At 42.4% G+C, this 27,158-nt stretch overlaps 1 protein-coding gene across 4 annotated transcripts in view; it reads left to right on the plus strand.

Moving 5' to 3' along the window:
• RB1CC1 (RB1 inducible coiled-coil 1) overlaps window positions 1-27,158 on the plus strand; it is a 140,815-nt gene that overhangs the window by 76,533 nt on the left and 37,124 nt on the right. For all 4 annotated transcript variants that reach the window (XM_044292711.1, XM_044292715.1, XM_044292714.1 and 1 more), the window contains 6 exons: window positions 1,667-1,748; window positions 2,327-2,388; window positions 4,073-4,176; window positions 18,151-18,277; window positions 18,436-20,339; window positions 25,920-26,070. In XM_044292711.1, coding sequence (XP_044148646.1) covers window positions 1,667-1,748; window positions 2,327-2,388; window positions 4,073-4,176; window positions 18,151-18,277; window positions 18,436-20,339; window positions 25,920-26,070 — 2,430 coding nt within the window. The remainder of the gene's footprint in view (window positions 1-1,666; window positions 1,749-2,326; window positions 2,389-4,072; window positions 4,177-18,150; window positions 18,278-18,435; window positions 20,340-25,919; window positions 26,071-27,158) is intronic.

Here is a 27,158-nt window from a genome sequence, read left to right on the forward strand (position 1 = left end):
AATGAGAAGGTGTGTCCAAACTTTTGGTCTGTACTGAATGTACATTGATGTATACTATGAACACATATTCTTAAAAGGGTTGTCCGGTTTCCTCAGTATAGTTCAGGGGTAGGCAACCTCCGGCACTCCAGCTGTTGTGAAACTACAAATCCCAGCATGCATACTTGCTTTTCTTATCTCAGAACTCCTATTGAAATAAATGGAGCATGCTGGGAATTGTAGTTTCACAACAGCTGGGGCGCCGGAGGTTGCTGAACCCTGGTATAGGTCATCAATATCAGATCCGCAGGGGTCCAACTCCCAAGCAGCGGTTTGAAGGCAACGCAGCTCTCCTGTGAGCACTGCATTCTCTTCCTTGTTTACCTGCCTGCTGTCGTCATTGCAGTGGCGAGCAGTTATAATTACAGCTCCTATGTTCCGCTCACTTGAATGAGAAGAATCAGTTGTAGTTCGAGTGAACGGGATGGAAGAGCTCGCCACTGAATTGTCACCAGTGAGTGGGTAAACAGTGGAGGGAATTCATACATTCGGGTGTCAGACCCCGAGCCATCGGATGTCGATGATGTATCTTGAGGATAGGTCATCATTATAGGAAACCGGACAACCCCTTTTAATGTACTCAATCGCTAGAATGAATTGGCAGTATCGCTCTTTTGTATCACTGCAGTCAGTTTGAATATAGAGATCAAGTTATTCAGGGATAATAAAACTTGAGAATTGACTACAAGCATTGCTTTAAAGGGGTATTCCGGTAGGTATTCTCCTTTTCACAGATCGGCTCCCCTATCCAGCGGAAGGACCCCCGCCGATCACGAGAACAGGGGCATGTACTCCTCTGCAGGTACTCTACTCGGCTATCTTCTGCACTCCTATAGAAATGAAAGAAGTGACAGTGTACATGTGTGACCAACCGCTCCGGTCATTTCAGGGATGCTGAAGGATGTACGGGACCCCCGTTCTCATGATCAGTGGGGGTCCCAGTGGTAGGCCTCCCTCCATTCTGATAGTTATGCTCTATCCTGTGGATAGGGGATAACTTTTACCTACCGTAATACCCCTTTAATGTGTATCTGACAATTTATCAGTATAATATTGTGCACATCGTAGTAGTTAAAGGGAACCTGTCATGTGGGTATTTGATTATAATCTAACTAATTATATTCAATCATTAACTACTAAAAAGTGCCTTAGATGTATTCACTTACTGGTGTGACAGATGGTTACCTCATAATATACACACAAAGATGCCGCATGCTAATGAGCTGATTTGAGTACTGTGTGAGGTCATCGAGTCCAGCGTATATTTAATTAACAGCTATAGCCACTCCCCTGCCCACCTGCTGCTGAGTCATATGGAAACAAACTGTCATTCAGCAGCAGTTGGGCGGGGAGAGTCAGGAGCTCATGAATATTCATAACTCATCATTATCAGCTGGAGCTTTTCAATACAAGATGTTGGCAGATTGACTGGGTCAATTAAAGAAAGTGACCCAGCATTTTGCCAAAAGAATCAGTCACTTATTTATGTTGCCCTTGGTTAGGACACCATAAAACTGGTGACAGGTTCCCTTTAATACAGTCCATAACGTGGCCCTTGTTCTGAACAAATAAACACGTTTTCAATTGAGGTTCTTAACTTTTAACTTCAGCCTTTCTTTCATTACAGTGGGCAAATGCCTTGGTAAAAGATGGAAAATCTCTTTATGAAAATGAGAAGGCAAAAAGGGAAACTTTTGGGAAAATATTTAGTAAGTCTTGTGATTTGTAAGCCTGAGCTCAAATCTGTGCCATTAATTCATTTGGAACATAATAAAAACGGCGGCATTATTTTACAGTGCTTTACGGAGTTTCTTCTGTCTAGGACAAACTTTTAGTGGAACATGGGAAACACATAATTGACAACATAAATCTGAAGTATTGTGCCCTTGGTCACAGAACAGTTGTACAGACATCACGTCTTTTCTTCTATACCTACATTAATAATTCAAAAATTCATTTTTTGTAGTTATGGATAGGATGAACTAGTATGGTGTCAAATATAGTGTACAGTACAGACCAAAAGTTTGGACACACCTTCTCATTCAAAGAGTTTTCTTTATTTTCATGACTATGAAAATTGTAGATTCACACTGAAGGCATCAAAACTATGAATTAACACATATGGAATTATATACATAACAAAAAAGTGTGAAACAATTGAAAATATGTCATATTCTAGGTTTTTCAAAATAGCCACCTTTTGCTTTGATTACTGCTTTGCACATTATAGCCATTTCTTCTGTTTTACGTGGTGCTTTGTCGACTAATCCCATTTTTTTTTTAACAGGGAAATCCTATTTACGAAATCGTCTCTTTAGAGGACTTGACTCTTGGCCTTCATCTTTCTGTGTATGTATAATGTAATTACGTCTTCATTTCTTCTTTTGCTTGGCATTATATTTTATTGCTTCTCTCAGTCCTTATAGTTACCGGCAGGATTTGTAGTACAAAATGCTGAGTTTACATTAGGCATTTTCTCTGTTTTTCCTCATTTTTTACTGAAATTGTAGAGAAACATTTCAATTGACGTCACCATTGATTGCTTTAGGATTCTTCTGTAGGCCAAATGCCATTAATTGGTTTCAGTTAGTCTTTGTTCCATCAGGTCTTCATTGATGATTAGATATGAAACAACTCCCACCCCAACATGAACTCCAATTGAAGTTGTTTGCAAAAAGATTTTGTGAGCTTTAATAAAGCCTGGAGTTCTTAGTGCTGGATAAAGATGTTTTTTTTTTCCATTCCATTGCTTTTTGTGGTTTGGATAGCTTGATCTACTATGATAATCTACCCAGTAAAAAGCAGAAACCTGATGGATACCATTACAGTCAATAAGAAAGGTCACGCTCCAGTGGTTTTATGCTCAAGGAAAGTAGTTTGCAACGTTACAGTGGACATGAATGGTTCTACTTGTAAAATGACGTTACGTTATTGTAAGAAATTATGGGACAGATTCATCATAGCCTGGCGGCATACGTCGGTCTATGATAACCAGGCACACTACCGGATACTGCACCCGATTTAGGACGAGGTGTATAGCTCTTCATAAATTAGTCACAGCAGCCGGCAGTCTGTGTGCCTACGCTGATATCTGCGCCAACCACTGTTCTTTTATGTCAGAGAGCTGGCATAAAAGATAAACGCTTCTCCCCACCCTAACCGCACCACCTTTTTGGGAAAGTGGCGAGGCCAGTGGAGAAAAGCCACTTGTGCAAAAAACGTTGCACAAGTGGCATTTAAAGAGTTGCAAATGCGCAGTTTGTGAGTCACAAACTCCACATTTACAACTCTTTAATTGCCACTTGCGCAACATTCTTTGCACAAGTGGCGTTTCTCCGTCGGCCTTGCCACTTTCACTTTTTCACTCCAAAAAAGTGGGATATTTAAAAGATAAATCTGCCTCTATGCATTTTCGGTAGCAGTCTTAAAGGAAACCTGCCTGGAGATTCATGCTGCCCAAATCGTATGCATGATGAAGTCCCGCAAAGCTTGCTGGTTACAAACAGCTAAGTAACCCAGATCAGAGAAAAGATGGAGTCAGGAGCAGGTAGAACAGTGACGGGGTGGATCACCATTCGTTTCACCCAGCTCAGCTAGATTTGTAGAAATAGGAGGGCATCTGTCAATCTGGTCCAGCCTGGCAGGGAGTTGTTCCTCTGGCTGGTTCTCCCCATTTTTTTTTTTTTTTTTATGTTTTCTATAGAAACTCGTATCCTTTCAGAGCAGAATATAGTTGTAACTAGGGAGCCTGCCAGGATTTCATGATGCCCGTGGTTCTGGCAGCTTGAAGCTCCTAACAGGTCCCCTTTAATGCTTTCAGCGATCTGTCTTTGTGTTCTTATTCCAAGCTATTCCTCATACATTAGACTGATGTAAATTGTAGCACAATGCACAGTATTTTATATTTGGTATTCCTCCCTATCTTTGGATTATTCTAATGTATATTTTAAAAGTGAATCTCAGAAATGTGGCATTACAATGTGTAGCAGGTTTTATTATTTCATTCTTTTTTTTTGTTACTTTTGTAATTCAGACACGAAAGCCACGAAGGTTCGATAGTGAGCTTCCTGATATCTCTTTAAACGACCTGCAGTTCTTACAGACGCTCTGTCCTCCAGAAGTCCAACTTTTCCTCAGGTATCGACTCTCATTTGGTTTTATTCCCAAAAGGGGACTTTTTTTTGATGTTTGCGACTTATTAAGTTCAACTGAGACTAAATGTAAATGCTTAAAAGTTTATACGCAGTCATTTTCTGTAAGGGGGCTTATTGAGGGCAAAAGGGGTCATCGCCAGTGGGCTTAGCACATTTATCTTTTTACGCCAGTTTTTGTGCATGAATGAAGACTGAAACCTACAGCAGCTATGAACTGCCATAGGACTGCCAGAGGAAGCGCCTAATTCATGATGTGGCCTGTGCCATGCCATAAATTATACTCATCCTCCAGCAGCACAACGGATATCAAGACAGGTGTACCATAAGCCTCCTTCAGAAGTTCTGGCTTTAGGCTGGAAATGCACTTGCAGATTTTCAGTTAGAGCTTTGAGCCAAAGCCAGAAGTGGATCCAGCTGGAAGAAGTACAACTCTTTCCTTTATTTCTGATTCCTCTTGAATCCACTCAAGACTTTGGCATAAAGCTGCTATTCTCTGTGGGAAAATAATATGAAAAGAGGTATCTCCTGGAGAAAAAGAGCCAACTATTGGACAGCAATCCCTATGAGCCAGGTTTCAACTTTTTAACAAGCCTTGGAACATGGCAAGGGAAAATAGCCAAGCCAAGTATCCATCTGCAGACAGCTGTTTTGGGTGCCCTTTTCGGTAGGTGGCAAACTGGGCGATACCTCTGCATGTATTCCACATGAAATGACAATTCTGGAGCACTTATGACTCTGTTATTGCTACTAGAAGTTAATTAAAGGGGTTCTTTACCTGGGCGCAGATCAGCCCCATCCAATGACACAAAGCTGAGCTGCGCCTAGGCCACATGGCATAATTATGACGTCCCTGGTAGAGATGAGCTTTGTTCATAACTTCAGATTAATACTGTACAGAGATCTGTCTTTGTACAGTATTATTATGTATGGGCTCCGATGAGACGAAGTTAGTTATTCGTGAAGTCACGCATGCCTTTGTTTAATAACTTCGATAATTGATTGGAAAACCACTTTAAAACTTGAAACCAGACTCTGCTTCGGTTCCAAGGTACCAGTCGGAACAGAAGCAGAGTTTCCCTCTTTAAAAATGAATTACTGACACAACAACATGAGATATAATACTGCCAGGTAGACGTATATGCCAGAGCTGTACACTGGGCATGCCCCTATGAACGGGAATAAATTCATGGCAGTTGCGTTATACTGGATAAAATTTACATGTACGTGGTCTAATCAGAGCTATTAAGAAAAGTGCTCCAGTAAACCAAGCTATGGGAGCCATCAGTTTGTGTTACTAATGTCCCAGGAAGTGTGATGGCTTAAAGGGGTTGTCTCAATTCAGTAAGTGGCATTTATCATGTAGAGAACATTAATACAAGGCACTTACTAATATATTGTGATTATCCATATTGCATCCTTTGCTGGCTGGATTCATTTTCCCATCACATTATACACTGCTCATTTCCATGGTTACAGACCACCCTGCAATCCATCAGTGGTGGTCGTGCTTGCACAATATAGGAAAAAGCATCACCCAATATGGACAATCACAATACATTAGTATGTGACTTGTATTAACTTTCTGTACAAGGTAAATGCCACTTACTGAAGTGAGACAACCCTTTAACAAGGTAATCGGACTGGTTTTATGCCTAACAAAATGCTGATAAAAGTGGCTATATAGAGCTACCGGTGCCAGGGTAGCTGGGTCAGTAAGGAGTACACACTAAGGGTACTTTCACACTTGCGTTAAAGTTTTCCTGTATTGAGTTCCATCCTAGGGGCTCAATACCGGAAAAGAACTGATCAGTTTTATCCTAATGCATTCTGAATGGAGAGCAATCCGTTCAGGATTCATCAGGATGTCTTCAGTTCAGTCACTCTTACGGTATTTATGGTATTTTCTCCATCCAAAATTCCAGGACACTTGCTGGAATTCCAGATCCGGCATTATTTTCCATTGAAATGCATTAATGCCGATTCCAGCACAACAAATCCGGTTTTCCAGTATGCGCAGACGTTTAAAAATGCAAAAAAAAAAATACCGGATCCGTCTTTACGGATGACACCGGAGAGACGGATCCAGTGTTTCAATGCATTTGTTAGACGGATCCGCATCCAGATCCGTCTACAAATGCTATCCATTTGCACACAGATTTCCGGATCCGGCAGGCAGTTCCGGCACTAGTTATATTTCCATCTGGTATTATAGGTCTTTAGTGGCACATGCACAAAATTTGGGCATATGAATAATAGCAGAAAAGAGTAGGGACACACCGAGGCAGATTCACCTTGGTGATTGGAAATTTTTAAAACAAAACTGTTAAAGTGTAGCTGCCATTTCATTTAGTATACCCTAATGGTATAGTGCACCCTGCTGTATAAGTGCTTTAGGGCTCATGCACTTGAACTTATTTTCTTTCAGTGTCCGTCCCGTTTTTTTTTTTGCGGACCGTATGCAGAACCATTTACTTCAACGGGTCCGCAAAATAAACAGAAGTTACTCCGTGTGCATCCCGTTTCCGTATGTCCGCATGTCCATTCCACAAAAAAATAGAACATGTCCTATTATTGTCCGCATTATGGACAAGGATAGTACTCATCTATTAGGGGCCAACTGTTCCGTTCCACAAAATACGGAATGCAAGCGGATGTCATCCATATTTTTTGCGAACCGCAAAATACATACGGTCGTGTGCATGAGCCCGTAAAAGTTAATCATTTTCAGTTTTACCTGATAGCTCCCACAAATGTGTGCTACTTTCCTATTCTGCAGCCTCTTCGCACAGCGTTGTCATGTGCAGCCATCTCCTCTGTATTATAAAGAATAGACAGGGGGAGCACCGACCTGAGTGGACGGGGGAGGGCTGCTTCAGATGGTAATATCTCCTGAGTGGTATCACTTTCTGTTTTAAAAGCAGAGAAATTAGAAAATTGTCAATTTAAAAAAAAAAAATTGGTCAATTTAATTTTTTTTTGTTTTTTATAAATAAAGGTGAAATATATTGACCCAAATTTATGACTGTCATGAAGTACAATGTCTCTGAACGGCTTGGATAAGTAAAAGCGTTCCAAAGTTATTATCACATAAAGTGACACATGTCAGATTTGCAAAAAAATGGCCTGGGCAGGAGGGCAAAAACTGGCCCGGGGGAGAAGAGGTTAAAAAGATCTCTAAAGTTATACTGCATGCTGCTTTTTGAAATACTGTGTAGCCCATTTTTCATGTTCCCATTCCTATTGACATTTCATATCGCTACAATGGTGAGTCATAAGAGCAAGCAGGTGGTGACCTGGATGAAAATAAATCTTATTAAATTATGGTTGCATTCAAAAGCCGCACATATGATATCTGACATTTGAAATATTGTGCAAAACAAAATGAATCCCATTTCACTTTAGAGGGTGGAAAAAGATTTACGGTTTGCATGATTGTACATCTCTATTTCTACTTTAATAGTTTCATCAAGCAGAAGCCCTTGGGGATCATTGCAGTTGTCTATTATTTATGAAGCAGAAAAGTGATCTTTAAAGTGGATCCATCTGGGAAACAAACTATTTTTTTTGTATATTAGGCCATCGTTTAGATACCATAATAATGGTTATGGTAGGATAATGGGGCTGCTGAGTGGGCTGTGGGGAGCGTCACAGGGACTTGCAGATTAGGCTACTTTCACACTGGCGTTTTGGATTCCGTTTGTGAGATCCGTTTCAGGGCTCTCACAAGTGGTCCAAAACGGATCAGTTTTGCCCTAATGCATTCTGAATGCAAAAGGATCCGCTCAGAATGCATCGGTTTGCCAGAGTTCAGTCACCATTCCGCTCTGGAGGCGGACACCAAAACGCTGCCTGCAGCGTTTTGGTGTCTGCTTGACGAAACTGAGCCAAATGGATCAGTTTTTTCTGCCACAATAGAAAAACGGATCCGTCTCCCATTGACTTTCAAAGGAGTTCATGACGGATTGGCTATGTTACAGATAAGGCTACTTTCACACTAGCGTTTTGGGCTCCGCTTGTGAGTTCCTTTTGAAGGCTCTCACAAGCGGCCCCGAACGCATCCGTACTGCCCTAATGCATTCTGAGTGGATGCGGATCCGCTCAGAATGCATCAGTCTGGCAGCGTTCAGCCTCCGTTCCACTACGCAGGCGGACACCCGAACGCTGCTTGCAGCGTCCGGGTGTCCAGCTGGCCGTGCGGAGGCAAACGGATCCGTCCAGACTTACAATGTAAGTCGACGGGGACGGATCCGTTTGAAGTTGACACAATATGGCTCAATTTCAAACGGATCCGCCCCCCATTGACTTTCAATGTAAAGTCTGGACGGATCCGTCTGACTAACTTTCACACTTAGAATTTTTTTTAAAATATAATGCAGATGGATCCGTTCTGAATGGATCCCATCGTCTGCATTATAGGAGTGGATCCGTCTGTGCAGACACCAGACGGATCCGCTCTGAACGCAAGTGTGAAAGTAGCCTAATACAAACTGATCCGTTCATGACGGATGCATGACTGATCGACCCAAAACGCGAGTGTGAAAGTAGCCTTAGAATACAGAGCAAGTCCCCTTTATGGGTTTTTGGAAGCCATACCACATGTAGCAGGGTTAGCACTCAAACTCTTAACTCAAATTTCTTAAAACATTGTGTTATCTTGAAACAAAAAGTAATTGAAGGTGTTTGCTTAGTTTAGATCAGGCATGCTCAACCTGCGGCCCTACAGCTGTTGCAAAACTACAACTCCCATCATTCCCTGACAGTCTACAGCTATCATCCTACAGAAGGGCATCGTGGGAGTTGTAGTTTTACAACAGCTGGAGGGCCGCAGGTTGAGCATGCCTGGTTTAGAGACCACATCTCAGAAAGCATGTGTTAACTCTACTACATCGGATACTTTGGGTGAAATTTTTACTGAATCTTTTCCCACCAATCTGAGTTGAGCTTCTGCTGCTCTAGAATGTGCTGCCTGTAGATTGATCTGCATTTTAGGGTGATAGGTCCTCTTTAAGGCGGTTGTCCCAAATCGGCCTTTTATGGCCAATGCGGCAGTAAAATAAGTGCAGACCAGAAGAGGCAGAGGTACAGAAATGGATGAGCTTCTGGTACTCCACTGTTTCCATAACTTCAATAGCAGTTAATGGGAGCTACTCGGAGAGTGCTATGCTGTTTCCGTGACTCCAGAGCCAACTGTGGTTATTCCCATCTTGGCAATGAAAGACCGAAATGGGACAACCCCTGTAAGGACCACACCAATTTTGGTAGCAACATTTTAGTTTTTTCCCTAGAATGTATTTGTATATTTAACGTTAATTATAATTGGTGGCGCAGTTCGCCCTCCCCGCCACAGTATAAAAAATATTGGTGGCAGTGCGCCCCCCCCCCCCACCACAGTATTAAAAACATTGGTGGCAGTGGCCACAGAGTCCCCTCACCTCCTCTCATTGGTGGCAGTGGCAGCTTCTGATCAGAGCCCCAGCAGTGTAATCCTGGGGCCATGGTAAGCTCCCTACTGCTGTGTGTACTATGCACAGGGCAGCAGGGAGAGTTTAAGATCCTATTCACCCTAATAGAGATCTATCAGGGTGAATAGACAAGGGTTTAAAAGATCCCAGGTTCTAGCCCCTAAGGGGAGAAATAGTAATGAAATAAACTGTAAAAAAAAAAAAAAACACACCAAAATATTAAGTATAAAATATATTACATATAAAATATATAAACAATAAATAAAATATTACATATTGCCACGTCCAAAAAGTCCAAACTATTAAAATATTAAAAAATCTATCCTATGCGGTGAACGCCGTAAAAGGAACATCTGTTTTCTTATTTATCTTAAAGGGGTTGTCTCACTTCAGCAAATAGCATTTATCATGTAGACAAAGTTAATACAAGACACTTAATGTATTGTGATTATCCATATTGCCTCCTTTTTCCATCACATTATACACTGCTTATTTCCATGGTTGCAGACCACCCTGTAATACAGCAGCAGTGGCCGTGCTTGCACACTATAGGAAAAAGCACTAGCCTATGTGCGGTCCTGGCCACCAGATAGGCCACTGCGTTTTCCAGTAGTGTGCAAGCACAACCACCACTGATGGATTTGGAATCTTGTGGATTACTAGTCATAGAGATTGTACCGTACCTATCATTGCACACTACTTGTGTGTGGTTGACACAGTTCATGTGTTTTGAATGTCTGCTCAATTATTTTTGTATAATAAAAGTACATTATTTTGCTAATTGTTGAGGAATGCTTCCATTTGATACCTCCTCCCCTGTTCTTTTTTTCTTTAATTTTTACTTGATCGCCATCACCGGGTTCGGGCTCCATTGCTGCCCAACCAGCCTTGCAGGTCCCAAGTCTCCCTGAGTCAACATGCAGTTTGACGCGTATTTAACCACTTCAGCCCTGCTAGCTGAAACCCTCTTCATGACCAGGCCACTTTTTACACTTCGGCACTACACTACTTTCACCGTTTATCGCTCGGTCATGCAACTTACCACCCAAATGAATTTTACCTCCTTTTCTTCTCACTAATAGAGCTTTCATTTGGTGGTATTTTATTGCTGCTGACATTTTAACTTTTTTTGTTATTAATCAAAATGTAACTATTTTTTTGTAAAAAAAATGACATTTTTCACTTTCAGCTGTAATATTTTGCAAAAAAAACGACATCCATATATACATTTTTCGACAAATTTATTGTTCTACATGTCTTTGATAAAAAAAAAATGTTTGGGCAAAAAAAAAAAATGGTTTGGGTAAAAGTTATAGCGTTTACACACTATGGTACAAAAATGTGAATTTCTGCTTTTTGAAACAGCTCTGACTTTCTGAGCATCTGTCATGATTCCTGAGGTTCTACAATGCCCAGACAGTAGAAAAACCCCACAAATGACCCCATTTCGGAAAGTAGACACCCTAAGGTATTCACTGATGGGCATAGTGAGTTCATAGAACTTTTTATTTTTTGTCACAAGTTAGCGGAAAATGATGATTTATTTTATTTTTTTCCTTACAAAGTCTCATATTCCACTAACTTGCGACAAAAAATAAAAAATTCTAGGAACTCGCCATGCCCCTCACGGAATACCTTGGGGTGTCTTCTTTCCAAAATGGGGTCACTTGTGACGTAGTTATACTGCCCTGGCAATTTAGGGGCCCATATGCGTTAGAAGTAGTTTGCAATCAAAATCCGTAAAAAATGACCGGTGAAATCCGAAAGGTGCACTTTGGAATGTGGGTCCCTTTGCCCACCTTGGCTGCAAAAAAGTGTCACACATCTGGTATCGCTGTACTCAGGAGAAGTTGGGGAATGTGTTTTGGGGTGTCATTTTACATATAACCATGCTGGGTGAGAGAAATGTCTTGGCAAAAGACAACTTTTCCCATTTTTTTTTATACAAAGTTGGCATTTGACCAAGATATTTTTCACATCCAGCATGGGTATATGTAAAATGACACCCCAAAACACATTCCCCAACTTCTCCTGAGTACGGCGATACCAGATGTGTGACACTTTTTTGCAGCCAAGGTGGGCAAAGGGGCACATATTCCAAAGTGCACCTTTCGGATTTTGCAGGCCATTTTTTACACATTTTGATTGCAATGTACTTCTCACACATTTGGGCCCCTAAATTGCCAGGGCAGTATAACTACCCCACAAGTGACCCCATTTTGGAAAGAAGACACCCCAAGGTATTCCGTGAGGGGCATGGCGAGTTCCTAGAATTTTTAATTTTTTGTCACAAGTTAGCGGAAAATGATGATTTTTATTTATTTATTTATTTTCCTTACAAAGTCTCATATTCCACTAACTTGTGACAAAAAAGAAAAAATTCTAGGAACTCGCCATGCCCCTCACGGAATACCTTGTGGTGTCTTCTTTCCAAAATGGGGTTACTTGTGGCGTAGTTATACTGCCCTGGCAATTTAGGGGCCCAAATGTGTGAGAAGTACTTTGCAATCAAAATGTGTAAAAAATGGCCTGCGAAATCCGAAAGGTGAACTTTGGAATATGTGCCCCTTTGCCCACCTTGGCTGCAAAAAAGTGTCACACATCTGGTATCGCTGTACTCAGGAGAAGTTGGGGAATGTGTTTTGGGGTGTCATTTTACATATACCCATGCTGGGTGAGAGAAATATCTTGGCAAAAGACAACTTTTCCCATTTTTTTATACAAAGTTGGCATTTGACCAAGATATTTATCTCACCCAGCATGGGTATATGTAAAATGACAACCCAAAACACATTCCCCAGCTTCTCCTGAGTACGGCGATACCAGATGTGTCACACTTTTGCGCATCTAGGCTGCAAAAGTGCCCAAATTCCTTTTAGGAGGGCATTTTTAGACATTTGGATCCCAGACTTCTTCTCAAGCTTTAGGGCCCCTAAAAAGCCAGGGCAGTATAAATACCCCACATGTGACCCCACTTTGGAAAGAAGACACCCCAAGGTATTCAATGAGGGGCATGGCGAGTTCATAGAAATGTATTTTTTGGGCATAAGTTAGCGGAAATTGATTTTTTTTTTTGTTTTTTTCTCACAAAGTCTCACTTTCTGCTAACTTAGGACAAAAATTTAAATCTTTCATGGACTCAATATGCCCCTCAGCGAATACCTTGGGGTGTCTTCTTTCCAAAATGGGGTCAGTTGTGGGGTGTTTGTACTGCCCTGGCATTTGAGAGTCTCCGCAATCATTACATGTATGGCCAGCATTAGGAGTTTCTGCTATTCTCCTTATATTGAGCATACAGGTAATGAGATTTATTTTTTTCCGTTCAGCCTCTGGGCTGAAAGAAAAAAATGAACGGCAAAGATTTCTTCATTCGCATCGATCAATGTGGATGAAAAAATCTGTGCCCCAAAAAAAAAAGGAGGGGAAAGGCGTCTGCCAGGACATAGGAGCTCCGCCCAACATCCATACCCACTTAGCTCGTATGCTCTGGCAAACCAGATTTCTCCATTCACATCAATCGATGTGGATGAATAAATCATTGCCGGGATTTTATTTTTATTTTTTTACATACAAAGTGTTTGCCAAAGCATAGGAACGCCGCCTCCTCCTCAGCTCGTATGCCTCGGCAAACGTATCTGTTACTGCAGAGTAGAAATCTCGTCCGCATACACCGACTTGCGTGTAATCTGACAGCAGCGCAATGCTTCTGTCAGAATGCACATCAGTGCTGCAGCTAGTCGATCGGTTGGTCCACCTGGAAGGTAAAAAAAGAAAAAAACAGGCCGCAACGCAATAATTTTTTTAACTTTGGAACAGAACATATAAACTTTAACTTTTTGAACTAAATATTAACCTTTTTGCTTACTGGTGTTTTTTTTTTTTTTTTTACCTTTATAGAACAAACCTCTCCTTCCCCATGGGTCAATGTGCAAAGCGCAAATCGCCCAAAGATGTGGCGAAGTGCGTTATGCACTTTGTCCCAGGTGAAAGGAGACGTTTGCAGCAGCTGTGTGAGTGAATGGGCCCTAATAGCCCTGTGTGCCTGTCCTGGTGAGATGATCCCTATGCTAGGTGTACCTGTCTGTGGTACTTCCGGAAACACTCCCCTAAGCATAGGGCAGGGTGGTCAGGACAGTCAGGACAGAAATAGCGGGTGTCACGCCTTATTCCACTCCTGCTACAGACACAACATCTTTTTCGGGGTGACGGTTGGGTTGAGGTACCAGCAACGACATTGGGGAAATGTCGCTCATGTAGACGGCTAACTACACTGGTGGATGGGGCCACGGGACCTCCTGGGTACAGGAGGTTCTCAATGATCTCTTCCTGAAATTTGAGGAAGGATCCAGTTCTCCCAGCCTTACTGTAGAGAACAAAACTATTATACAGAGCCAATTGAATTAAATATACAGACACCTTCTTATACCAGCGTCTGGTTCTGCGGGAAACTAAATACGGAGACAACATCTGGTCATTGAAGTCCACCCCTCCCATGTGAAGGTTATAGTCGTGGACTGAGAGGGGCTTTTCAATGACACGGGTTGCTCGCTCAATTTGTATTGTCGTGTCTGCGTGAATGGAGGAGAGCATGTAAACGTCACGCTTGTCTCTCCATTTCACCGCGAGCAGTTCTTCGTTACACAGTGCGGCCCTCTGCCCCCTTGCAAGACAGGTGCTAACGGGCCGTTGGAGGAAGCCCGCGCGACTAGTTCGCGCGGTACCACAGGCGCCAATCCGTTCTAGAAACAAATGCCTAAAGAGGGCCACACTTGTGTAGAAATTGTCCACATAAAGATGGTACCCCTTGCCGAATAAGGGTGACACCAAGTCCCAGACTATCTTCCCACTGCTCCCCAGGTAGTCAGGGCAACCGACCGGCTCCAGGGTCTGATCTTTTCCCTCATAGACACGAAATTTGTGGGTATAGCCTGTGGCCCTTTCACAGAGCTTATACAATTTGACCCCATACCGGGCGCGCTTGCTTGGGATGTATTGTTTGAAGCCAAGGCGCCCGGTAAAATGTATCAGGGACTCGTCTACGCAGATGTTTTGCTCTGGGGTATACATATCTGCAAATTTCAGTTTGAAATGGTCTATGAGGGGCCGAATTTTGTGGAGCCGGTCAAAAGCAGGGTGGCCTCTAGGACGGCAGGTGCTGTTATCACTAAAGTGCAGGAAACGCAGGATGGTCTCAAATCGTGTCCTGGACATAGCAGCAGAGAACATGGGCATGTGATGAATTGGGTTCATGGACCAATATGACCGCAATTCATGCTTTTTAGTTAGACCCATGTTGAGGAGAAGGCCCAAAAAAGTTTTAATTTCGGAAACTTGGACTGGTTTCCACCGGAAAGGCTGGGTATAAAAGCTTCCCGGGTTAGCGGTTATAAATTGTGTGGCATACCGGTTTGTCTCTGCCACAACTAAGTATAAGAGCTCCGCAGTCAAGAACAGCTCAAAAAATCCCAGGGCCGAACCGATCTGAGCTGTCTCAACCCGAACTCCAGACTGGGCAGTGAAAGGGAAAACTACAGGTGCGGCTGAAGTTGGGGACTGCCAATCAGGGTTTGCCAGCACCTCAGGGATTCTAGAGCTCTACGGGCACGTCTTTGCGGTGGCTGCGACGGGGTCACTACTGCACGTGCCACCGTACCAGCTTCAACTGCCCTTCTGGTGCTCGCTACTTCACCATGTTCTACGGCAGTGCTGGTACTAGGTCCAGGAAGGGCTGGGCTGCTGGTGTATGCCTCACCACATAATCCGACAGCACCAGCCCCACTCTGCTGCTCTTGAAGCGGATCCTGCGCAACCTGCGGTCTAGCGACACGGGGCCGGGTACGCCTGGTGCTATCAGGGACCTCAGCCTCCTCGTCCGAACTTTGGGTCAGAGAGCCACTGCTTTCTACAGGTTCGTATTCTGACCCGCTAGATTCATCAGATGAGGGTTCCCATTCCTCATCCGACTGGGTCAGAAGCCTGTAGGCCTCTTCAGAAGAATACCCCCTGTTTGACATGTGGGCAACTAAATTTAGGGGTATTCTCTGAGACTACCCAAGAAAAAAAAGCAAGCCTGTCTTACAAATGGGAGGCTAGCGAAGTACCGTAGGCCGCTGCGGTTGATAAAAAAATATCAAAACTGATTTTTTTTATCGCCGCAGCGCGTGTAAAGTGAATGTGCAGTGATCAAAAAAAAAAATGTTGTCACTGAGGTGGGGCGGGCGTGGGTGAACGCACGTGTGGGCGCCCGATCAGGCCTGATCGGGCAAACACTGCGTTTTGGGTGGAGGGTGAACCTAAAGTGACACTAATACAATTATAGATCTGACCGTGATCAGTTTTGATCACTTCCAGATACTATAAAAGTACAAATGCTGATTAGCGATACGCTAATCAGCGAATCAGTGACTGCGGTGCGGTGGGCTGGGCGCTAACTGATCCCTAAACTACCTAACCAAGGGGCCTAAACTATACCTAAAACGGTCAATACCAGTGAAAAAAAAAGTGACAGTTTGCACTGATCACTTTTTTCCTTTCACTAGTGATTGACAGGGGTGATCAAAGGGTTAATAGGGGTTCAGGGGGGTGATCTGGGGATAGTATGTAGTGTTGGTGCTACTCTCTGTGTAGCCTAGTCTCGCGAGATTACGCGCCGATGCGTCCAGGAGGAGTAAATCAACCACCTCCCGGACGCATCGGTGCGTTAGGCGGTCGGGAGGTGGTTAAAGGCTATGTACATCTTTGGAGGCAATTTTTGTTTATGATTGCATTTTAAAATTTTTGGGCTAAAAATCATATTTTGAATTGTCCTTTATTAAAAATATTGAGCCATTCTGTCACAAAGGGTTAACTGTTTTTCTAACTGTGTGACTGGTACTTTCACTTTCCTCCTCTAATAACCCTTATCTCCAAACTACTAAGAGGTCATATACACTTATTTAAGCCACATTCTTATCAGTAAGATAAGGATTCAGCTTTAATGAGTGTTTATGAGAGCAGAGATAAGGAGTCTGTCTGCTCCCCAGATGAAGGAAAAGACAGAAAATCCACAGGCTGCTACTACAGCATCTCAGCTCTGTACACACACACAAAAAAAAAAGGATTCCATATTTTTAATAAAGACCAATTGAAAAAAACATTTTTAGCTCAAAAGAAGTACAATGCAATAATAAAAAAAAGTCCCCCAAAGGTGTACCTAACCTTTAAGTTACTGCCGCAGCAGTCACATGGCACCCATGTAGAATATGAACCAATGATGTGCCTCATGGATGACATGTGACTGCTGCAGCCAATGTTTGGCTGCATCATTCGTGTGACCCTGCGTTAAACCAGATGTTAATGTGGGGACGCCTGGAACCTGCCGAGCCCGCGGGTCAGCAGTGGAACCAATACCCAGCAGTGGGGCTCAAGTATGATTACCCCCATAAGTCCAGCTTCACTGGCTAGGGGATCTGAAGAAACACTTACCAAAGGTGAATAACCCCTTTAAAGGGAATCTGTCACCTGCTTTTACCATTTTAAGCTGGCACCATCGCTATGTTCACTAAAGTACCTTATTTCCAGGACTCTTCTTTTTACTTTATTTTGTTTTGTAGTTTTGATATAAAAGTGCTTTTTAGGTTATGCTAATGAGGCTCCAAGGTGCCATGAGGGGCGTGTTTTTCACTCTCCAGTGCCCAGTGACACCCCCCTGCAGTGCCCAAGAACGCCTCCTGATCCTCAAATAACCTCCCACAGCCCGGCAAACGGTTCCACCCCCTCCCCACGTCATAGTCTGCCTTATAGAAATGCCCTGTCCTCCTTCCTGTCTGCGGCCAGAAAACTCGCGCAGGCGCAGTACCGCCTGCAGCCTGCGCGATCATCAACGTCCTGAGGGCAACAGCGCTGAGGTTACATCACTGGGCTCGGCGCATGCCCAGTGAGACTTTTGAGGATGTTGCCCTCAGGAGGTCGATGATTGCGCAGGCGGTACTGCGCCTGCGCAAGTTTTCTGGCCACAGACCGGAAGAAGGACGGGGCATTTCTATAAGGTAGACTATGACGTGAGGAGGGGGCAGAACCGTTTGCCGGGCTGTGGGAGGTTATTTGAGGATCAGGAGGTGTTCTTGGGCACTGCAGGGGGGCGTCACTGGGCACCGGAGAGTGAAAAAAATGCCCCTCTGGGCACCTTGGAGCCTCATTCACATAACATAAAAAGCACTTTTATATCAAAACTACAAAACGAAATAAAGTAAAAAGAGTAGTCCTGGAAATAAGGTACTTTAGTGAACATAGCGATGGTGCCAGCTTAAAATGGTATGAGATTCAGAACTATGTCGCATTGTGCAAAAACAAAAAGGGGCAAGTTGCCTTTTGATCAGAATATCAATTCAAAAAGAATCCTCTATTCTTAGGTGACTTTCTGTTGTACGAAGTGAATTGTCCGGTCTCTCATTGTATAGATTCTTCTTTGGAAATAAGCACTATTTCATTAAGCGCTTTGTCTTTTCCCCCTTTAGGGTGCCCTTACTTTGTGATTTTGAGCCTCTTCACCAGCATGTACGTGCTCTTCATAACCTGGTAAAAGCTGCACAAAGTTTGGATGAAATGTCACAGACCATTACAGATCTTCTGAATGAACAAAAGGTATAGCATTTCAAAAATTGTATTCCTTACTGGCAAAAGGAAACATTTATGTAAAACACTGTCTGAATAGCATCACATTCATATTTTTGTAACCTCAGCAATAATATTTCTTTGTCGAATACTGTCACCTTACCTCATATCTCTGCTTTTATTTTTAGGCTTCTAATGGCCAGCTTTCCCCCCAGTCTACAACGACACCAAGGATTGAAAATGCAACCGAAACTACAGCTACTACCTCATCCAAGTCTCCTCCATCACTCAGTCTTCAGGGTCCCATTTGTCCTTCTGTTGCCATTCCAGGACCTTTAGAAGAACTGTCTCCAGACAGCATTGACGCTCATACATTTGACTTTGAAACAATTCCCCATCCAAATATTGAACAGGCTATTAAACAGGGTTCTTTGGATTTGGACTCATTAGCAGATAGTCCAGAATCAGATTTTATGTCTGCCGTGAATGAGTTTGTTATAGAGGAGAATCTGGTCTCTCCCAATATTAGCGATACGCAGAGTCCAGAAATGATGGTGGAGTCCCTGTATTCTTCTGTTATAAATGCAATAGACAACAGGCGTATGCAGGATACAAAAAGTAAAGCAAAAGATGACAGTGTTGAAAATGCTTCTTTAAAAATTTGTCTGGAGAAATGTAAAATGGTTGCCCAGGAATCACAAGCTAACTTGAGGAATTTCAAGGAAGAGCTTTGCCATTTGAGGAAGCATGTACAAAGAGAGCAGAGTGAATTTGCAAATGCTGTTAAGACTGTTTCTGCTGAAGTTCTCGATATGATTGAACGCGCCAAGGTTTCTCTTGAAACCGCCTTAAAAGCAAAACATTTGGAGGAATTGCAGCTTTTGGAGGAATCATATGAGAAGCAACTTCACGTATCAAAACAAGATCGTGAAGTGAATGAGGAAACCATTGCCAAGTTGAAACATGACATTGCTGCCCTAAAAGAGGATTTGCAGAGTAAGGATAATGAATTTGCTGCAATCAGAAGGGAAAATGAAACCTTCCTTTGTTTACAGAGTGAAAAGGATGAAAAAGTTATCCGCCTTGAAAGTGCCATGAGGGAGCAGACGTGTGAAGTTCAGAAGCTGAAACAGTCTCGAGAAGCGGCGCTTGAGGATTTTAAGAAGATTCATGCCGAGAATGAAGAAAAACTCTGGCTACTTAAGGAGGAGTTCGCGATTTTGGAACAAACACATTTGAAAGAGTTAGAAGAAAATTTAAAGCTCCAGCATGCACAAGAACTTGAAGGTATAAAAGCAGAACATAAATGTGGGTTAGAAAAGTTAAAGAACGATACTAAGCTCACGATTGACCAATTGCAGGAGTCTTCAGCAGCCTCGGCTCAGGAGAAGGAATCTCAGCTGCAAGAATTAAATTGTAGACTTTCAGAACTGTCCACAGTTCGATGTAAATTGGAGGTTGAGTTAGCAATTAAAGAAGGAGAAATAGAAGAAATGAAGTTAATCCTGAAGGAAAGTAAAATGCAACAACAGGATGACCTAAAATGTCAACTTGATGAGAAGACAGAAACCCTGAAGAAAGAGATTGAAAAACTGAATAGCTTGATCCAAATTCAGAAAGAGGAGCATGAGCTAGGGCTTGCCCAACTTAAAACACTATTGACAGCTGAAAAAAATCAGTGCATTTCAGAGCTTTTAGAAAGGCATGGCGTCGAAGCCAGCTCATTGCAAAGAGACATTAGCCATTTAACGTCTGTCCATCAAAAAGCTCTAGAAACAGAGAGCAGGCTCCAGGAAGAGATAAGTGTCCTACGTCGCCAACTGGATAGTAGTTTGAAAGCACTTGAAGATCATGAGAGGTCTTTGAAGGAGCAGAAAGACAGTTATGAATCATCCATTCGGAAACTTGAGGAAGAGCGAGATCAAATTTTCAGCTCACAAAAGCTAGAAAGAGAATCGCCTGCACAGAAGTGTGCGTCTGATAAAGAGGAATGTGCGCGCCCTGCCCTTAAAGACTTTGACATAAACAGGCAATCTGCTGAAAAAGAACTTTTAGAAAAAATTCAACTCCTTGAGCAGGAGTTAAGCAAGAGGTAGGACGAGGTCTTCATTTCTTTTTCCATGCTTGGTAAAAGAAAAAGAAAATCTATGTTTAATAAATTTTCTGTCATAATCCAATACTTTTACTAATTATTTACATTACTTGGATAAAATTTGTGAACATTATTTTTTTGGACACAAATGGCTAATAGGCCTGGGCCCTATATTTGGTGAATGGTTTGCTGCGGAATACTGCCTTAGAAGTTGGCACCAGAGCAGAATTTTTTTAATTACTTGAAAGGTTACTCCATTAGGCCTTATGCACACGACCGTATGTATTTTGCGGTCCGCAAAAAACGGATCCACAAAAAATACGGATGACGTCCGTCTGCATTCCGTATTTTGCGGAACGGAACAGCTGGCCCCTAATAGAACAGTCCTATCCTTGTAATGCGGACAATAATAGGACATGTTCTTTATTTTTATTTTTTGTGGAACGGAAATGGAATGCACACGGAGTAACTTCCACTTTTTTAGCAGACCCATTGAAATGAATGTTTCCGGAAAAAAAAAAAAAACAACGGAACGGACACGGAATGAAAATACGTTCGTGTGCACAAGGCCTTATTTGTCTAGTTTATGTCGGCAGCTATTTCTTTCTGGATCTGTACCAGATTTTTGACAGCCTTTGACAAGTAGCAGGCTTTCCTTTGAATTAATGTAAGAAAACTTTTTAACCCAGAGGAAACATTGAGGAGTCCATTCACTTCACCACCCACTTAGTTTTAAATTATTTCCTTATTTTCCCACCCTGATCTTTGGTTTTATCCTCCCAAGTTACCACCATCCGTTTTCTATTTCTTCTCATTTCTTGACATGCTGTTATAATTGCTGTCATGCATGCTGTTATAATTCACCCAACAAACCTTAAAGGGGTTTTCCCATCTCAGACAATGGGGGCATATCGCTAGGGCACCTATGGAACCCGCACCTATCTTGTAAACACAGCTGATAAAGTGAAGGAGGGCATGTCGCACATGCGTGGCCGCCCTCCATTCATTTCAATGGGGCCACTGAAAATAGCTGAGCGCTGACTCTATTTTCGGCGGCTCCATAGAAGTGAGTGGAAGCAGTGGCTGTGCAAGCACAGTTCCCTCCCGTTCATTTCTATAGGGACTCTGAAAATAGCTGAGCGCGCCGCTCGTCTATTTTCAGCAGGCAAATAGGTGGCCGGACCCAGCACTGCTGGCCACCACTTTTCAGGCTTCGTTTTAGAGATAGGTGTGGGTCTCAGAGGTGAGAGCTGCACCTATCGGACAATGGGGGCATATCCTGTGATTGTCCATATTACACTGCACATTTCCATGGTTACAACCACCCTGTAAATCCATCAGTGGCGGTCGTGCTTGCACACTATAGGAAAGAGCGCCGGCCGGGATCACAGGAGTGCACCTAGGCCAGCACCGTTTCCTATAGTGTGCAAACACGGCCACTGCTGCTGGATTGCAGGGTGTTGGTAACCCCTGGATATGAGCAGTGTATAATGTGATGGAAAAATGAATCCAGCCAGGAAAGGAGGCAACATGGACAATCACAATACATTAGTAAGTGTCTTGTATTAACTTTCTCTACATGATGAATGCCATTTGTTGAAGTGAGACAACCCTTTAATATAATAATATGTTTCTGTTACCTTACTTGCTTCTTTTTTCAAGCCAAAGCAGTTTCAGTGGCTCCATTGGAAAAGCCACAAGGTGTCCGACTACCCTTCTGCTAGCTAATACAAGGCATAGTGGACGAACTCTCTCCTACTTTATTAAGAAGTATTCTGGTTTCAGCAGTTAAAGTTTGTTTGTTGTGCGTTGAAAAGCTATGTAACTTTCTAATGGTGTGTCAGTTCACCAAGTGTTTTCTAGAGCTCATGTTCTGGTCACATGACGGACCATTCTGCTTGCCATGGGCATAGCTTGTGATCATGACATGGCCAGGGCAGAAGTAAACAGCATTACATAATATGGCTACTCTTTGAAGAGAATCTGTCACTATGGAACTCCCGAACCACTAGAATAGCTGGATAGCACAAAATAATAAGTATGTAATTTTTATCTTTCTACTCTTTAAAATTGAGGGCATCAACTCTGCGCTTTGGAAAAGGGATTATCAGGGATATTCTGCACTTGCTCATTGGAGGAGGAGATTCTGAAATTAGAACGGCCCAAGATATACCGGTCCTGGCCTTCTCCCACTGTTCATATTCAGACTGCAGGTGTATGACATGTGACCACTGCAGCCAATCACTGTCCTCAGCTGTATTTGAGATGAGACCTCTGAGGACAGTGTTTGGCTGCAGCAGTCACACGTGGTATAGCTGAACGTCACCGTGCACATCACAATCATGTAAGGTACATGGCATGTGACCACTGCAGCTAATCAGTACATCTGAGGACAGTGATTGGCTGCAGCAGTCACATGTCGTATGTAGGCACTGTCACTGTGAACATCACTTGACTGCTGCAGCCAATCACAGTGCTCAGCAATCTCACACCATACGCCTCTGAGGATAGTGATTGGCTGCAGCGGTCATGTATTCTGCTCATCAACACCTCAGTCTCTAAACAACCAGCGGGAGATGGATCGGACTGGTGGTGCTGAGAACTGAGGCAGGGAAAGAGGAGTATGTAATAACTTATAATTTTACAGTAATTGGCTACATTGTTCAGATTTTTCATTATTATGTACAACCCCTTAAAGAAATATCTCCTATGACATTCACACCGCGCTTAAAGGGAACCAGTCACCTGGATTTTGGGCATAGAGCTGAGGACATGGGTTGCTAGATGGCCGCTAGCACATCCGCAATACCCAGTCCCCATAGCTCTGTGTGCTTTTATTGTGTAAAAAAACCTATTTGATACATATGCAAATTAACCTGAGATGAGTCCTGTCCCTGACTCTTCTCACGTACAGGACTCCTCTCAGGTTAATTTGCATATGTATCAAATCGTTTTTTTTACACAATAAAAGCACACAGAGCTATGGAGACTGGGTATTGCGGATGTGCTAGCAGCCATCTAGCAACCCATGTCCTCAGCTCTATACACAAAATCCCGGTGACAGGTTCCCTTTAATGAGGCATGGCTTTTATTGCCAAATAAGAGAGCGTTACTCAACTTACTAATGTTTTCAGATGATTTTCACAGCAACCTCCGTTTTGCACTCTGCAGTGCTGTTTTGTGAATTGGTTTCTTAATGGGGTTATCCGAGTTATTTTTTTATTCTTTCTATGTTCCTAACTAGGCAAATGTAACAGCTTTCCAATTAACTCACTTTATCTCTAGTGCCTGGTTTATCAGATTTGACTGAGGGTCACATGACATGTGATGTCAGCTTCTCTCCCTGCTCTGATAAAGTTGCAGGGGGAGGGGCAGAGATTGTTTTTATTGCAGGTAAACAAAGGGCCAAAAGAGAACCAGGCAAATGAGGAAATATATTTTTTTTTCATAAAACTTGCTTAGCTTAGTTATATATTGCTGCCCATCAGATTTTCAGTGCTATATATGTTTTTTTTTCATAACTCTGATAACCCCTTTAACATCCAAGGTTCTGTCATCCATGAAGTCCTTCTTTAAAGGGGTTCTCCGGGAATTAAGAAAATGAAAATACTTAAATATTACTTCATAATAAATATATTTCCATATACCTTTCATTAGTTATAATGGCTCATTTTGGGGAGCAATCATCAGGGGAAACAAAATGGCCGCTGTCCTACCAGTACACACAGAACCTGTCCTAATCACACAGCAGGGCAAGTTACTTCACAACACTGAGGTAAACGGCTCCCTCATCCTCCTCCTCCTCTCTACTTGGCAGGGATTATGATCCTGAATACAGCTGATAAGAACTTTGGCTGAATCTGTAGGACATTTAGTTCAGAGGAGACATGAAGTACAGAGAGGACGGACAGACTGTGGTGATATGGGGCTGTGGTAATGGAGACTGCATACAAGTGCTGCTGCTCATTACCCCCACCATCCTCTTTGTACTTCATGTCTCCTGATTTCCATTCCCGCAGAGCAGAGAGGAGGATGAGGCAGCTCTTCAGCTCAGTGTTGTGAAGTTTCTTGTCCTCCTGTGTGATTAGGACTGGTTCTGTGTGTACTGGCAGGACAGCGGCCATTTTATTTCTCCTAGTGATTGCTCCACAGACAAAACTAGCCATTCTAAGTAATGAAAGGTATTTGGGAATATATTTATTATAAAGTAATACTTAAGTACTTTTAATTTTCTTAATTCCCAGAGAACCCCTTTAACCCCCCCCCCCCCCCCCCAACAGCTCATTATATCACATCCAGACTCTTTCTAGTCAGTGCACATGTGCCAGAGCATATGTGATACTGTACAATACAATTCCACACTTGTGGCATTGCACGGTCTCTGTACCTTATAGTACTTCTGCAGTGACTGACAGAAAGTGGAGGGCACAGCTAATAGGACATGTCTGGAGAAGCACTGAATTCTGGGATCATGCACGCTACAGGGACCAAGGCACCCTGAAAGTACAGTGGTTCCTCAAGTTACAATATTAATTGGCTCTGGAATGACCATTGTTCAAACCATTGTAACTTGAGTCCATTACTCTACTGCAAATCAGTAATTGGTTCCAAAGCCCCAAAAGGTCATCTCAAAACAAGAAAAAGTGAAGTATTAAGAAAAATAAGCAGATAACTAAGACAGATAAAGCAAGTCATTCTGTAAAACAGGAATAGATGCTGGAAGCTGTAAAACAGGTTCTTTGGTGAGGGCAGGTATACGTACAGTGTACATACAGTACACGTAACAGAAAAGTAAAGTCGCAGCTCACCTAGTGTCCAAAGGAGCAGCTTATCCGACACAGACAGGGGGCAGTGCAGAACATTTAATACTACAGAGGAGCTAATAGACAACCAGTAAAGGTGTTTTGCTAATAAAATGGCCGTGTTGATTGGTTCGCTCTGAGTCTGAGGCATTGTATGTTGAGTCTAGTTTCCACTTATGATGGCCCAAAAAAGACTATTGTATGTTGAAAATATTGTATCCTGAGAGATGACTGTATATGAATACCAGAAAAGCAAGTGTTAACTAGAAATTTGGCATTATAGGCATATTACATTTTGGACATGACCGAATCAGATCTTTTATTGCAATTTTGATACCTCAGAAAGCTTGTAGAAAGAGGACCTGCCACCATGAAATGCAGTGAATTCTGCAAGCAGCATGTTATAGAGCAGATTGATAGATCTCAGTTCATCTCTGTCATTTTAGTCTGTATACACATAGTCATCGCTATCTTACCCCGTGTACAAGGAAGTCAGAAATAGCAGAGATATAATTGTATAAATTACAAGTTTTACAGATTTATTTTTCCCCCCCATAAAACTACACATCAATCTGCTCAGCTCCTCCCGCTCTATAACATGCTGCCTGCAGATTGCACTGCATTCTGTGGTGACAGGTTCCCTTAAATGGTTGTGTTAAGAGACTAAGTAAAAGATGTAATTACTGAAAAACAATTCTTTTAACAAAGTAATGTAATGATATTGTTAACATTAATGTTGTTTCATTGGTTTGTTATTAATTCTCTCTTCTCCGTTAAGTTCTTCTGGGTTTGCACATAGTCTGGTTTGTGAGCTTCAGGAAAAGCTTCAGCAGGAGAAACAGCTAATTTCTGAGCAACTTGACCAGCTGGATAGGGAAAAAACTGAAGAATTGCAGAACCTCAGGATCTCCCTTATAGCAGAACAACAGGTCTGTAGCAACAGAGTGTCTTGTTTTAGGATACATTTAGACCTCATTCACACATTGCAGATTTGAACAATATTTTACATCAGCATTTTATTTTGAAGCCAAAAGTCAAGATTGAATTAGGGTACATTCATTTCAATGGATCCGCAAAAATTGCGGGCAGCACACAGTGTGCTGTTTGCTTCCGTATGCCCGTTCCGATGCTCCGCATAAAAATAGAACAGGTCCTCATCTAGTCCATTAAATGCGCTCCGTTGTCTCATTGATTTCTATGGTTCCTCAAAAAAAACGGATGTCACGCGGATGCTATCCGTATGTCACCCGTTTTTGAGGATCCGTTGCTATAGTTCCGGTATAAACCATTAGATAAACCATTACAACTTTATTAGCATTTTTATATTGCATCATGTTATCCGATTTTGCGGATCCGCAAAAACGGATGAAATACGGAAACATTTTTGCGGAACAACGGATCCGCAAAAAACGGACCACAATTCCGGATAAAAAAATGCGGACGTGTGAATGGACCCTTAAAGAAGAGAAAATTGATTATTCTTTCCATTATATTTGCCCTGTGCTTAGGATCCAGTCTTGGCGATTGCTTACAAGTACTGATGAAAAATACTGCCCATATCTGCAGTGTGTGAATGTCTTAAAGAGAGCCTGCCACAACAAAATGCATTGCAACCTGCAAGCAGCACATTATATAGCAGGAGAAGGTGAGCAGATCGATACATAGTTTTATTGTTCAAGATTCAGTAACACTTGTAATTTATACATTTAAACCTCTGCTCTTTTTGAGCTACATTGTACACAGGGGCGGACTAAAATTCTGTAAGAGCAGAGGTTTAAATGTATAAATTTCAAGTTTTGCTGAATTTTTTTCCTACAAAACTATATATCAATTTGTTCAGCTACTCCTACGCTATAATATGTTGCCTGCAGATTGCAATGTGTTTTGTGGTAGCAGGTTCTCTTTAAAGGGATTTTCCATTGTTGAAATGATAGATATTTTTATGATATTTCTTCTGTTTACTTCTATTTTGGGGTCTCTACTTGTAGTCTTTGAATGGAAACTTCTGTTTAAAGGG

The sequence above is a fragment of the Bufo gargarizans genome, chromosome 5, assembly GCF_014858855.1.
Source record: "Bufo gargarizans isolate SCDJY-AF-19 chromosome 5, ASM1485885v1, whole genome shotgun sequence".
Classification (NCBI taxonomy): domain Eukaryota; kingdom Metazoa; phylum Chordata; class Amphibia; order Anura; family Bufonidae; genus Bufo; species Bufo gargarizans.